General features: G+C 42.9%; 1 protein-coding gene across 19 annotated transcripts in view; it reads left to right on the top strand.

The window, feature by feature from the left end:
- MACF1 (microtubule actin crosslinking factor 1) overlaps positions 1 to 13,308 on the top strand; it is a 237,812-nt gene that overhangs the window by 200,532 nt on the left and 23,972 nt on the right. For all 19 annotated transcript variants that reach the window (XM_083173834.1, XM_083173839.1, XM_083173838.1 and 16 more), the window contains 8 exons: positions 3,196 to 3,315; positions 4,411 to 4,518; positions 4,599 to 4,817; positions 5,029 to 5,232; positions 7,838 to 8,069; positions 10,749 to 10,975; positions 11,067 to 11,189; positions 12,506 to 12,607. In XM_083173834.1, coding sequence (XP_083029960.1) covers positions 3,196 to 3,315; positions 4,411 to 4,518; positions 4,599 to 4,817; positions 5,029 to 5,232; positions 7,838 to 8,069; positions 10,749 to 10,975; positions 11,067 to 11,189; positions 12,506 to 12,607 — 1,335 coding nt within the window. The remainder of the gene's footprint in view (positions 1 to 3,195; positions 3,316 to 4,410; positions 4,519 to 4,598; positions 4,818 to 5,028; positions 5,233 to 7,837; positions 8,070 to 10,748; positions 10,976 to 11,066; positions 11,190 to 12,505; positions 12,608 to 13,308) is intronic.

Raw genomic sequence — 13,308 nt, 5'->3', positions numbered from 1 at the left:
CCCATGATTGCGTATGTCTTCCATGATTTCCCATGTCATCCTGATAACGGCGGATTGGCCAAGGAGATCTTGGTACTCCAGCATTCTGAGGTTATCGACAGCGTTGTGGCGTCTTCCTCTATGGCCAGACCTGCTCAGACAAGGTCCCTTCTTACATCAGGACCTAGCTCAGCTAAATTTCACAGCCTGGCTCTTGAAACTTCTATCTTAAAGAAGAATGGGTTTTCAAGGATTCCGTATGAAATCCTGACAGGGTCAAAATCCCGAATGGGTCATAATACCGACAAGGACAAAATCCCGACAACCACAAAATCCCGACAACCACAAAATCCCAACATTTAAAATCCCGACAGGGTCAAAATACCGACATATAGAATGTACAGGTAAACAGTCAACATGACTTTCCATTGACAGTTTGCGAGGTCGACATGGGTTTTTTCACTGTTTTTTTACCCGAATGTCGACATGGACAAAGTTGGAAGTGAACCACAGCCCCTCGCATAGCACGCTTCGCTCCCAATGCTTCGGGCACGGTACGCCCTAGTGGATGGTAGGGCATGAAATACCGCCTGTCGGCACATGTCGGGTCAACAAACTGTGAAAAAACCCATGTCGACCTTGCGACCTGTCGAGGGACGTCATGTTGACTGTTTCACCTGTACATTATATATGTCGGGATTTTGTCCTTGTCGGTATTATGACCCATTCGGGGTTTTGACTGTATCCCGGTTTTCAAAAGCCGTTATCCGTACCATGATTAATGCAAGGAAACCGGTTTCTTCTGCAAACTATTATAGGGTTTGGAAAACATACATTAGATGTGTGCACGGCAAAAATTTCACACATCTAGGTTTAAAGTTTCTAGATTTCTAGAATTTTAACAGGATGGTTTCTCCTTGGGCCTAAGTCTTCAGTCCTTAAAAGTTCAATTGTCAGCTTTGTCTATCTTTTTTCAAAAGAAAATAGCTTTGTTACCGGAGGTACAGACGTTTCTTCAAGGAGTTACATGGCTGAAACCTCCTTCTAAACAACCAGTGGCATCCTGGGATTTGTCCCTGGTGTTATCAGTCATTCAGAAACCTCCTTTTGAACCATTAAGGTCGGCTGACCTGAAATTTGTTACATGGAAATTGACCTTTTTGTTGGCAATCGCCTCTGCAAGGCGTGTTTCTGAGTCGGGGGCCTTTTCTTCTAGGTCTCCGTTTTTTGATATTTCATGATTATAGGGCTGTGCTGTGAACAGTTCCTAAGTTTTTACCTAAGGTTGTTTCTTCGTTTCATTTAAACCAAGGCGGTTTTCAGTCCTCCGGAGGAGATCAGAAATAGGGACAGACTTAAAAAATGTGGATGTTGTTCGCGCTTTGCGCATTTATGTGGACAGAGTAAAAGAAAGACGTAAAACTGATTTGCAATTGGTTTTCTATGATTTACAAAAGGAGCTGGCCAGCTTCTAAGCAGACCATTGCTCGATGGTTAAGGTCGGTAATTGCTTTTGCTTATACCAAAGTTGGCAGACCAGTGCCTTCCAGAATTAATGCTCATAACACCAGGTCGGTTGCTGCCTCATTGGCGGTGCGTCACAGGGCTACGGCAGAACAAGTATGCAGGGCTGCCACTTGGTCCTCTGTTCACACATTCACCAAATTTTCTAGGTTCAATGAGTTTGCGTCGGAGGATGCATCATTCGGGTGAGCAGTGATGAGAACTGCAGACCTGAGCGTACCCTCCCAAAGGACCGGCTCTTGAACGTCCCATAGTTGGACTGTGTCACCAGGAGGGATGAAAGAGAAAAGGGGATTTTTGTAAGAACTTACTGTTCGAATCCTTTTCTCTGAATCCATCCTGATGAAACAGCGATCCCTCCCTTACGCTCAGTAAGTAATACCATTTCATGTGTGGTCATGTTATAATGGTTCATTTAATTGATTGTGCATATTAATATGTTCAGGTGTTGTACTGAGTTAATGTATCCTAGTGTGCTCTGGAAGTTGAACTGAGGAATGCTGGGATGCAGAAGGGAGGAGCCTGCCTCTCAACGCTTTAGCATAGGTGTCTGGCTCCTTCAGACCCCTTCTACATCCCATTGTTGAGCTGTGTCACCAGGATGGATTCAGAGAAAAGGATTCAAACGGTAAGTTCTTACAAAAATCCCCTTATTTCCTCCGCAGTCGCCGAAGAGGGGTGGCGCTGAGGTCCTGTGACGTCTGCCGTCTGTAGCTGACAGGCATCGGCACACCTGCGTTCCCAGGGGAACACTTAGCGTTCTTCTGGTTTGGCCCTGTGTCTGCCCCCCAGCAGCGAACGGCCCAGTGAATATGTTAATCACTGAACACTGCCGGGGTTTGCACATGCTCAAACCATGACCATCTGGGCTGGGGACGAATTCTGGTTGCTGCAAGGATCCTGAATTGGCCCCTGAATGTGTTCAATTTTATTTTCTATATATTTGTTGTGTATTCAACGAGTGCTTAAGAATCCCTTGGGTGTCTGATGAGCACCGGCCTGTGGTCATGTTGGCCACAGCATCCTAATTTCTTCATCAATGTATGTGACTCTTTTGCATGCTTACAGTCTGTGTTGCCTGCTGTTTTGAAGGCATGAGGTGCTCGTTCCCAGACAATAAATACTATTGTTTCAGCCAACAAAATGGCTGACTCGGCTTTGTGTGTGGATGAAACAAGTAACAGGATTGTTCACCTTCAGAAAGTTCTAGAAAATGGGCTTATTTTAGCCTTGTGCATATTGTTTCTAATTGCTGTGTTTTCCTTTGACTTCTTCCTCTACACTTTCAATCTGTGTCTTTATATAATCTAGGCAGGGCTGTTTAATTTGCTTTGCACTTGGCTACCATCCAAACTGGCATTCTGCATACAATTTTATCCAATACATGGACTAAAATCTTATAACTTCAAAGAGCAGCAGCAATGTATAGCTGGTATAAAGACATGCCAAGAATCTTCTAAGAAAGCAGTAAAGATAAAGCATGGCATTTAGTCAATTCAGAAGGCTGATTTACACATTCATTGGGTCATATTCATGGAGTCATCTGAAGGTGAACAACCCCCTTAAAAATCATATGGAAGCCGTGATATGTGTGGTTGCCACTGTATAACCCAGCTACAACTGTCATTGTTGAATGTGTCTGCAATGTGCGTGCTTCATTGTCCTACTTCGTCTTTGCTCCTTTCCTGCCAGTACGAGCAAGCTGCTGACACAGAGTTAGCCTGGGTGGCTGAGACCAGGAGAAAACTTTTGGCACTGGGGCCGATCTGTTTGGAGCAGGATCAGACCACAGCCCAGCTCCAAGTGCAAAAGGTATTATTACTGCTTACCCAGTGAATGTGCATGTGAAACATTTATGAAAAAATGAAGTTCTGCCCATCTAGACTCCCCTTTATGTTGTAAATTAAAGTGTTTTGTATTGCCAGTATTAAAAATAAAGGCAATTGTGTTTTCTAAGTCTAATTTTACCAATTCCAGTCCACACAGTTATGCCCCTTTTACACCACAGGAATTTACAGGGTTATTGCTAGTAAGACCCGTATTCAGTGACAGTGTAAATGGGTGACCCAGGACCTATTTACAGCAATGGGGGACCCCATACTTCCCAACCCCAGCACCCTACTGTTAAAGCCCATAACAATGTTGGGCGATTTCTAGCTGAAAGCTCACTTTTGGTGTTTTGAACTACTTTCAGCTCAAAAAACCCCAGTGTGTATGGCCCGGCAATGAGCGCTGAAGTGCGTTCCCACATCGTTGACAGCCCCCGCCATCCGCTGGGCTGTTTTACCATCCGCTTTCCACAGTATCCTATTGTACAAAGTCGCTCAGTGTGTATGCAGTTGTGCACCCAGCCATTTTTTCACATCATCGCTCCTCACACGAGCTGGGTAAAAATGCCCAGTGTGTATGAGACTTTAGTTTAGAGGTTGGGGGACAGGGCCACACAGTCTCGCATAGCAGGGCAGACAGCGGCGGTGCTGAGCAGAAGGTGTATGGATGCCGCGCCCATGAGTGCAGTGCCCATTCACGGCACAGAGACAGAGGCTGAAGGCAGCCCACCAGCAGCTTTCCCGAATGTTACTGCAGTGTAAAGAGGGTGAATCCTGGGTCTGACCTGGATTGGAACAGTGTTCCAAATACCAGGTCGGACCCAGGAATTTGGTGTAAAAGCAGTATAAATGACAACTGCAGCTTTAAGAACAAGTCTACTGTTTTGTCTGAGCTGGTAATTAATGCTCTTGTACTGCTTATATTTGTGTATTTTTAACCAATAAGCCTGTGCTGTAGATACATTGTTCTATAATGTAACTAGAGCTCTGTACATATGTTGATGCCTAGCTGCACTGTCCCATGTACACAACATGTTCTGCTACCACAAATGATTAATGTAATATTGTTACTGCACAGGCATTCTCGGTAGATATTATTCGCCACAAGGATTCTATTGATGAATTGATTAGAAGCCATGAAGAGATCCTAGGTACATGTGGGGATGAGCAGAAAGCCACTTTAAAAGTAAGTGACCTCCTGCCTAGCAAAAGTGAATGCTGGACTTTCAAAGGCAAGTGTCCTTATTTGTCTGCATTTTGTTATAGGAAAAAACAAATCTGCTACTGCAGCAGTATGATGACGTGAGCCACCTGAACTCCGAGCGGTCTGCACGCCTAGAACGTGCCCATGTTCTTGTGGGGCAGTTTTGGGAAACCTATGAAGAATTAAATCCATGGATTGCGGAAATGCAGACCATGATTTCCCAGCTGCCGCCTCCTGCAGTTGATCATGAGATGCTCAGACAGCAGCAAGAAGAAATAAGAGTGAGTTATACACCTTGCAGGTCATTTGTTCCCATCAGTTTTTACACCGTACAAGCTATTTATAAGATGTTTCATAGTTTTGTTTGATTTCCCAAGGCTCTGGGTAGCAATCAGACCAGTCATATCTCGTACGTTGCAGATCACATTTCTCTTTGTTCTCTTACCAGAGTGAACCAAATATTTCACACTAACTGCTTTGTTAAAATTGCAGCAAATACGGGAAACCGTGTCTGAGCACAAACCTCACATAGACAAGCTGCTGAAGATTGGGCCGCACCTGTGTGATCTGAATCCTGAGGAAGGGGCAGCTGTGCAGGAGAAATACAAAAATGCAGAAGTGTTGTATCTGGGAATTAAAGAGGATGTGCGCCAGATGGCCATGGCACTGGATGATGCCCTAGCGCAGGCATCTCAGGTATATGCCCTCAAATTCTATTGCTACTTTGTTTGTTCTCCTTTGGCATGGACGTGTAGTCCACATGTCACCAGCACAGCATCTGCATGACTTGTCAAAAATATATTGCTTACAGCCCTAGCAGGACCTATTGCTTGCAGTTTTATATAGTTATTAATGTGTTCTAGTATACAGATCAGCCATTTTCTCCTTAAGCGGTAAAGTTACAGACAGTGGGGTATGTTTTAACCATAGGAAGCAGGGTACCTACTCCCTAAAGCACACTCATGTGCCTGTTCCTCCTTTATTTGCCCTTATTAGGTTTACTGTATAAGAGGGACACCATCAGCCCACTCTTATAGCATGAGTTCCACACCCTCACTTCTGTCCCTGGCCAAATCAAGTGAAACCTACAGGATTATTTGTTCTGCTTTCCTAACGATCCCAAGGCCATTCTTGTGCTTCCCCATATTTCGTACGGCAAGCGTTCCTTCAGAATACACCCCAAAAGTTTGGTCCATGGTGCAGACATTTTTTCAATACATCACATAAAGCTTGCTGGACATGATGTCCTCAGCCCTTCTGTGGGTCATCAGGGGGATCAGAGTATAAACGCCAGTCTCTTAAGGTGGCCATACATGATACAATTATTGTATACAATATTGTATACGATATCACATCCCATCACATTGCATAGGTTTTGCAATGAGATGAGATCTAGTACAAAAAGTATGTGCAGCACATACTTTTTGAGCTGTGCGAAGAGATGTGTGACGGGAGCGCGCATCTCATCGCACATAACAATTGTACCGCGTATGGGCACCTTTATAATGATTTTTTTCTTCCACCCTGTATTCAATATTACCTGAGCCTGAGGGGGAGGGCAAAACTTTGGACCTTATTCAGACCTGCTCGCTAGGCTGTATATATTCGCTGCCTAGCGAGAAAGTAAACGCCGCCCCACCGAACGGATGACCACCTTGTCCTTTGAATCCCCGCACTAACATCCGCTCGCAGGAGGCCAGATAGAGGAAAAATCATTCGCTGGTCTTTCACCATCAAATGATTTTTCCACCCTTTGGTATGAAAGGTAAAAGTCTTTTCTCAAACATCTTTGTTCGGTTCCCTCGTCTTAAAGCTGTCTCTGGCATTCACATTAACCATCAGCACCCTTTGTTCTGTTGTTTATGGATGCACCTATTTTGTACTCAGGAGTTTTGTTGTGCTGGCTCCTTTACAAAGGTCATAGAATGGACCGGAAGTGCCTCTGTTATATTTGCTTTTGATATAGTCTCAGACATTCCTTTTTGAGGTTGGCCTTTCCTATTGATTGTGTTCTACCCATGAAGGAGAAAATAATTTTTACCTTTTAATTTATATATCCTGATTTTTTTCTGATCCTTTTCTAATGGGCTTAATTGTATGTAGGAGCAAAGGAATGTATTGGCTAGGGCAGAGGTTCCCAAATGTGATCAATAAGGCACCCTAATAGTCAACGTTTTAAGTATGTCCATGCTTGGCCACAGGTGTCTTTAATAGAACCTCAGTCCATTTGAATTAACCATCTGTGCTGAGCCATGGATATCCTTAATATCTGCACTGTTATGGGGCATTTTGGAACCTGTGGGCCAGGAGATGAAGAGTCTGTTTCTCTCCTAGAAAGGGTTGTAATGGTGAGTCCAATATTCTGGAAATATTAGATTGAAACCTTAATGCAAAGAGGCCAATCAAAGATAGCTAAATAAATCCCCTTTTCTTTTAGCAACTTTACCCTTGACAAACATATAGGGCGGTGTTCAATGCCGCCGGCGAGGGTGACTTGTTTTCAGCGAGAGACGACAAAAGCAAGCCATCCTTGCCATTCACCCTATTCTACGTTCCAGGGGAATCCTTGCCATCTGAACAGCAAGGATTCCCCCAAACAGCAATGTTCGCTGCAATCTTCTCTGATTTAATAGCTGCGCTCGCCGTTTCCACCTCGCTGGAAAAACCCAGCAAAGTGGAAACAGCGAGTGCAAGGGGGGTCTGTTGAATGCTGACCCATGAGCTGTGATGGCGAGCAATAGGCATTGCTTGCCGTCACAGCTTGCAAAAGGGCATTGAATACCGCCCATAGTGTTGTCATATGTGTAGTATACTATGTGCTAGTACATATATTTAATAAACCAAGTATGTATTAAGCAACCTGATTGGTTTGGAACAAATTACATGAACAGGGAGATATCTGATTTCCATTTTGCCATGTACCTAGTATGCAAAAAACTGTACCCTGCGTCCTAGACTACATACCCCTCTTGTTTCATACCAAGACATTTGTTTGTTCCATGGTTTGTTCATGTGTTATTGTGTTAGCATTGTTGTGTTGTGGTTCATGCTGCACTAACCCCCCATCTCTCCTTTCATCTCACGTCACCTCCCTTTCCTTGTGGAATGTGTTAACTTTCTGTTGTGCTGCCATGGTAACATGTCCCTGTCGGCTTGACTATTCTGCATTACAGATTGCGGAGGTAAGTGTCATCATGCTTGTATTCGTTCTAACCACACGTTTGCCTCTATGCCCACCTTCTTCTGTGTCTTGTGTCTCTTGCATATCTGTAACCTCGATCCCATACTTCCTCTCTCCCAGTTCCATGACAAGGTAGTCCCCATGTTGGAGACTCTAGAAAGTATGGCATCCCGCCTACACATGCCTCCTCTGATACCTGCAGAAGTGGAGAAGATTCGCGATTGCATCAGTGACAACAAGAACATACTTATGGAACTTGAGAAATTACAGCCATCCTTTGAATCGCTTAAACATCGTGGGGAGGAGCTAATCAGTCGCTCACAGGGAATAGACGCGGATCCTGCAGCCAAAGGTTAGCAAATGATGTCTACTGTTGGACATAGCAAAAAACACAGTAAACATGGTGACTTAAGTTTAAGGTTGTTTCTTTTACGTTGGCTGTTATTATAGAAACCTAAGTCTAGCTCATAGTCATTCTACCCTTAAATACTAGAATTTGTCTTCAGTGCCAGAGTTATTAGATGGAATATTTTGAAATACATAAACTAAGTCAATCTAGTCATCTCCCATGTTCTCACTATTGAGACCACTGACAGTGACCGATCACTCAGCACACATCACTGGTGCAGCGCTGTGTGCTGAGCGATCTGAGTGAAGCTAGATTGCTCAGCACAATGTGAGATGCACTTGGGGCTGGTGGTATTCTTATTCGCAGTGAGTTTCTCAAAACTGGAGCCTACATCTTGGGCAGAGACAATGGCATGGGCTAGGTTCAAGAGAGCTGTGTCCTTGACCACTCATATTAGGCACATTTCAGGCAATGGGGAAATATTTGAGGTACTGCTAATAGTCCTTCATTAACAGAGTGTCTCACAATAAGTGAGCAGGACAGGAAGGGATAAGAAACTTCAGGTACCTTGGGCCCTGGTTATGTTGGGCTATGAAAGTCAGTTAACTATCTTCAAATAGAAATGCCATCTTATAAGCAAACCAGTAAAGAGAGTCTGTGAATGGTTTGTAGCTATGTAGCCTAGCAGCTGCAACAATTCTTTTTCTGAGAGAGCCAGGTAGGAGCGCATTGCAATAGTCTTAGGCCTTTTTCACACTAGCTGGGATTGACCGCCATGGCAAACTGCCGGACGTCTTTTTAACCATGCCGGGATTGTTAATGAATACTCAGCGGTTCAAGACCTTTCAGTTGGCCAGGCCCCGCCCGTCTTGTAGCAGCCGGATCTATCCACTGAGCAATCCCGGCATGGCAGAAATACGTCTGGGAGTTTGCCAGGCTAGTGTGAAATAGTCCTCAGTGTAATGATACAAGTGCATTTATGACCTCAGGCAGATCTTCTGAGGGAAGTGAATAAAAAAATAAAAATAAGGATCTTTTATATAGTTCTTTGAAATATCTTATTTGTCGGATCACATTTTAGATTCTAGGGGTGACATTTACTAGGATGATGAAATATTGTCAAAAAAGATGGAATCAACCTTCACCAGTGCCAGAATCAAGGAAAAAATACTTCCCTTATAATACTTTTCCTTATAATAAGGAGTATTAGGTACAGATATGCACTAGACGTTCTCTTTATGCCTCAATCAATTTTTTTACCATTATATATGTAAAAAAAGAGCATAAAATCTCATGGCGCATAACAATTTAATGAACAATAATGCACATATAAAAGACAATCTCCCAAATTGAAATGAAAGTGTTTGCTACATCAATGCACATACACAGTATTAACAATAAAGTGGCGAGTGCAAAAGGGGAAAGGGCTAGGTAATTACCGGATGGTATTGAACTGTTGGATATACAGTTCGACAAGATCGTGCAGATAACCAATATTGTCCCGGGCACATACAGGAATCGGCAAGTAGCTCCAGCACAGTCTCCTTTGTCCCGCCTCCACCTCCAGCCTATATAGCCAAATGACCTGCATGTTTAGCGGGCCCTGGTGATGTCACTGAACAGTATTGGCGGCCAATATTGTTCAGTGAGTAAGCACGATTTTTGGACAAATTTTACCTTCCTCTGTAAATTTCCTATTTATTTAAATATTTGTATTTATTTAATGGGGCCTGACATAATAGAAACTGACACTGGATTAGAAGCTATTGCTATTAGAAGCAAGTATTCATTTACTTGTGCTGCCCAGTTTTTTTTATAGAAAGCAACATTCACTCTGGGTTTCTGTAAAACATAACCACCAGTTTTCACACCCTGCTAAATCTTGAGATCCCCTATGTTTAGTGGTTCAAAACAAGCCTTTTGTATAGTCCTAAAAGAGGACTGAAATGGTTTGCACCTCTGAGGAACATTCACCTTTTTTAGGGGGAAAAGGTATGCTTTGTGCAAAAGGTTTCAACCCATTATCTCCCAGTAGGAACAGTAAGTGGTAGGCTTGCTGTGAATAAGTTGTCCGGAGGTTCATATTTTCGCACCAAGCAACATAGGCGTTACATTTCTGACTACACCACTTTGCTGGCCCTGAGCAGTGTTTTCATTTCCTGGTCAGAGAACCCCTTCTTGTTAAGAAGCATGGTTACAACTGTCACATTATAACAGCCAGTGATGCTAAGTTAGCAGAAAATTCCTTAAAGAATGATGCCATGATGGCCCACCAGAATCCTGAGAATGTCATTATGCAGTACCTCGTTTGCTGCAGATCTACTAACAGCACTTGATTCAGTTCTCTGGGATAATGTTTCTTTCTTGGTTTAAGTTTTTCTGTTTCCTGCCTGTGGAGTTTATTATTAAAAAAAAATTGCATTTCTTGCTGGAACATAAAAGAGTTATCGGTGTAAACAGCGGACAGATATTTAAACTACCATTAAACTACCAAAGTCCTAGGGGGGCTGTATATAGTTAGAGAAATTTAACACAAGCATAAAAATCCTATTTTCCTACCATAATTAACACTTCCTACAAGTCATTAGTGCATCTTTTTGCGTCAGGATATAAATTATTGAGTTTGTGTATTCTCAAAGACCTGTTGTTTGTACCATTATCTTTTTTTTACACCTGTTTCAGCCATTCAGGATAAATTGGACAGGCTATTGTTTTTCTGGGAGGATATCAAAGCCAGGGCAGATGAACGTGAAATGAAGTACCTCGATGTTCTTGAGCTGGCGGAGAAGTTTTGGTTGGATTTGGGTTCATTATTAACCACCATAAGAGACACACATGAGATAGTTCATGATTTGGAAAGTCCCGGAATTGACCCATCCATGATTAAACAGCAAATTGAGGCTGCAGATGTAAGTAACTTCCAGAATACCACTTTCTGTCATAAATTAAAGTTGCAAGAGATGCATTTAATATACGTTTATTATGTTTTGGTTTTATTAGTCAATTAAAGAGGAGACAGATGGTCTCCATGAAGAACTGGAGTTCATCCGCATCCTAGGCGCAGACCTTATATTTGCATGTGGAGAAACTGAAAAGCCAGAAGTGAAGAAAAGCATTGATGAGGTAATTCATGATCATTTTGCATCTTCTACTTCATAGTCTGTGCATATTGTTGTGAAATTTACAGTGTCTAGTTAGAAAGTCAATAGGGCGACAGCAAGAGTTCGACAGGTCCCCAATACAGCTCCTTAGTCTCTGAGTCTTCAAACACTCTCTCTGGCGCATTTCTTCCCTCTTTCGGGACCTTTAAAAAAATGTGAAAAACCCCATGTCGACCCAATGACTCAAAAGAAAAGAGCAGATTGGTAATTTCCCTTTTGCATCCTAGAAAATGATAGACAGAATGTGATTGGTTGCTATGGGCCATATCACGTCTTTTCTATTTTTAGAAGCTTTAGTAAATTTACCCCTTAGTGACACATTTTACTACACCCAATTAGCCTGGCTTTATTTATATAGGTTATAGAGAATTGCAATAATACAGTTAGCTGTTGTCTGGCAGCACTATAAAAATACATTTATTTCATAACGAGTACAGACTGATATTTAACTGATAGTTATTCCACAGTGTACTCACACATAAACTACTTTCAGCTCTTAAGGTGCCCATTCGCTAGTGGGTTTTGTGCACTTTTCATCCAATTTTGATGCATTTGGCTGATCAATTGGATGAAATGTGTCAAATCTCATGTGTTTATCTCCGATTTCAATCCAATGCATGGTTCGGATCGGAGCCCGAGATCACAAGGGCTGCAGTATAAAGTTATCAGATCACGCAGCCCTTGCTGGGATCCCATACGGTGTGGCGAATGCTATCCTGCCACCACGGGAAGCTTCCGGGCGGTTCAAGAGGGATCACATGTGACTCTTTCCCTTAGAGAAGTTGCAGTAGTGTATGGGCACCTTTTAGATGTACAAATGTTAGCGTTAGAATAGATGCCAAGTGTACAGCAGGAAAGGCATCCTAACTAATACTGTACAAGGAGATGACTCTGGATCAAATGTTCTATGAAAGAAGTTAGAATATGCCAGTTGCAATGAAAAATGTAGTGAAAATTGTTCTGGTCAAGCTGTCAAATTACGGCTTTCTAATGTAGTATAGCAATACATGTAAACATCCGATTTGTTACACTACGCTATTCTCACATTTTGGGGGAATGTAATAGAATGCGGGACTTTGTGTGAGTTCTCACATGTTTTGAAAGCAACAATCATTTAAACTGCAAACAAGGTTGGTGTTGCCATCTAAATGATTTGCACTTTAAAAATATGTGAGAATGCAGGACTTTGTGCGCGTTTATTGGTTCTGGTTTTATTACAACCCCCCCGTTTCACAACTGCTGCACTTTTAGAACTTATTGAACCTTTTTTTTCCTTAGATGAATTCCACCTGGGAAAACCTGAAAAAAACTTGGACAGACCGTTTGGAGAAACTGAGAGATGCAATGTCCAATGCTGTGCAGTATCAGGACACCTTGCAGGTAGGCCACTACAACAGTCTGCTGGATCCTCCTTAGGTGTAAACTATTAAAATAATGCAAGACTCAGAGCATGTTTCTTTGTATTGGACTAATTAGTCTGTTGCGGTCACGTCATCTTTAGTTGAATAATTAAAAAAAATAGTAACATAATTCCCTTTTTAAGCCGTTGAGTGACAATACTTTGCTTAAGGTCCATACACACTGGGCGACTATGCCCAGCGTGCATGGACAGCAATGATAGCTTTCATCGCTGGGCTTTCCCCCTGTCCTGCGCCGACAGAGGGGGGGGGGGGGGCGGCGTCAGCGTTGCATAGCGGAGCGCTATGCAAAGCTGTCCTGAAAGCCTCTCATCTGCTGATATAACCAGCAGATGAACGGCTTTCACGGCGATGTTGCGGGAGTGCACAGTAGCGCTAATCGTCAGGCCATACACACTGGGCGGCTTTGAGCTGAAATCCGCTCAAACCTGCCGTTTTGAGCGACTTTCAGCTCAAAGTCGCCCAGTGTGCATGGGCCTTTAGAGGCAAAACTAAATGTACTGCCACTGAATTTGTTTGCTGCTGATCGCAAACATGTTGCAAATGGTAGAAAAGCGATCTAGTTAATGCTGGTCACCCTATTGCTGGCATCATGCCATGTCCCATCTAACCTGCTATCCACAATAGTATTAAAGGTTTCTCTGCCAATAAGCGAGTGGCACT

The sequence above is a fragment of the Crinia signifera genome, chromosome 2, assembly GCF_055691185.1.
Source record: "Crinia signifera chromosome 2, ASM5569118v1, whole genome shotgun sequence".
Taxonomy (NCBI): Eukaryota; Metazoa; Chordata; class Amphibia; order Anura; family Myobatrachidae; genus Crinia; species Crinia signifera.
The sequence above is the reverse complement of the archived record's forward strand: the minus strand, read 5'-3'. Positions and strand labels throughout refer to the sequence as shown.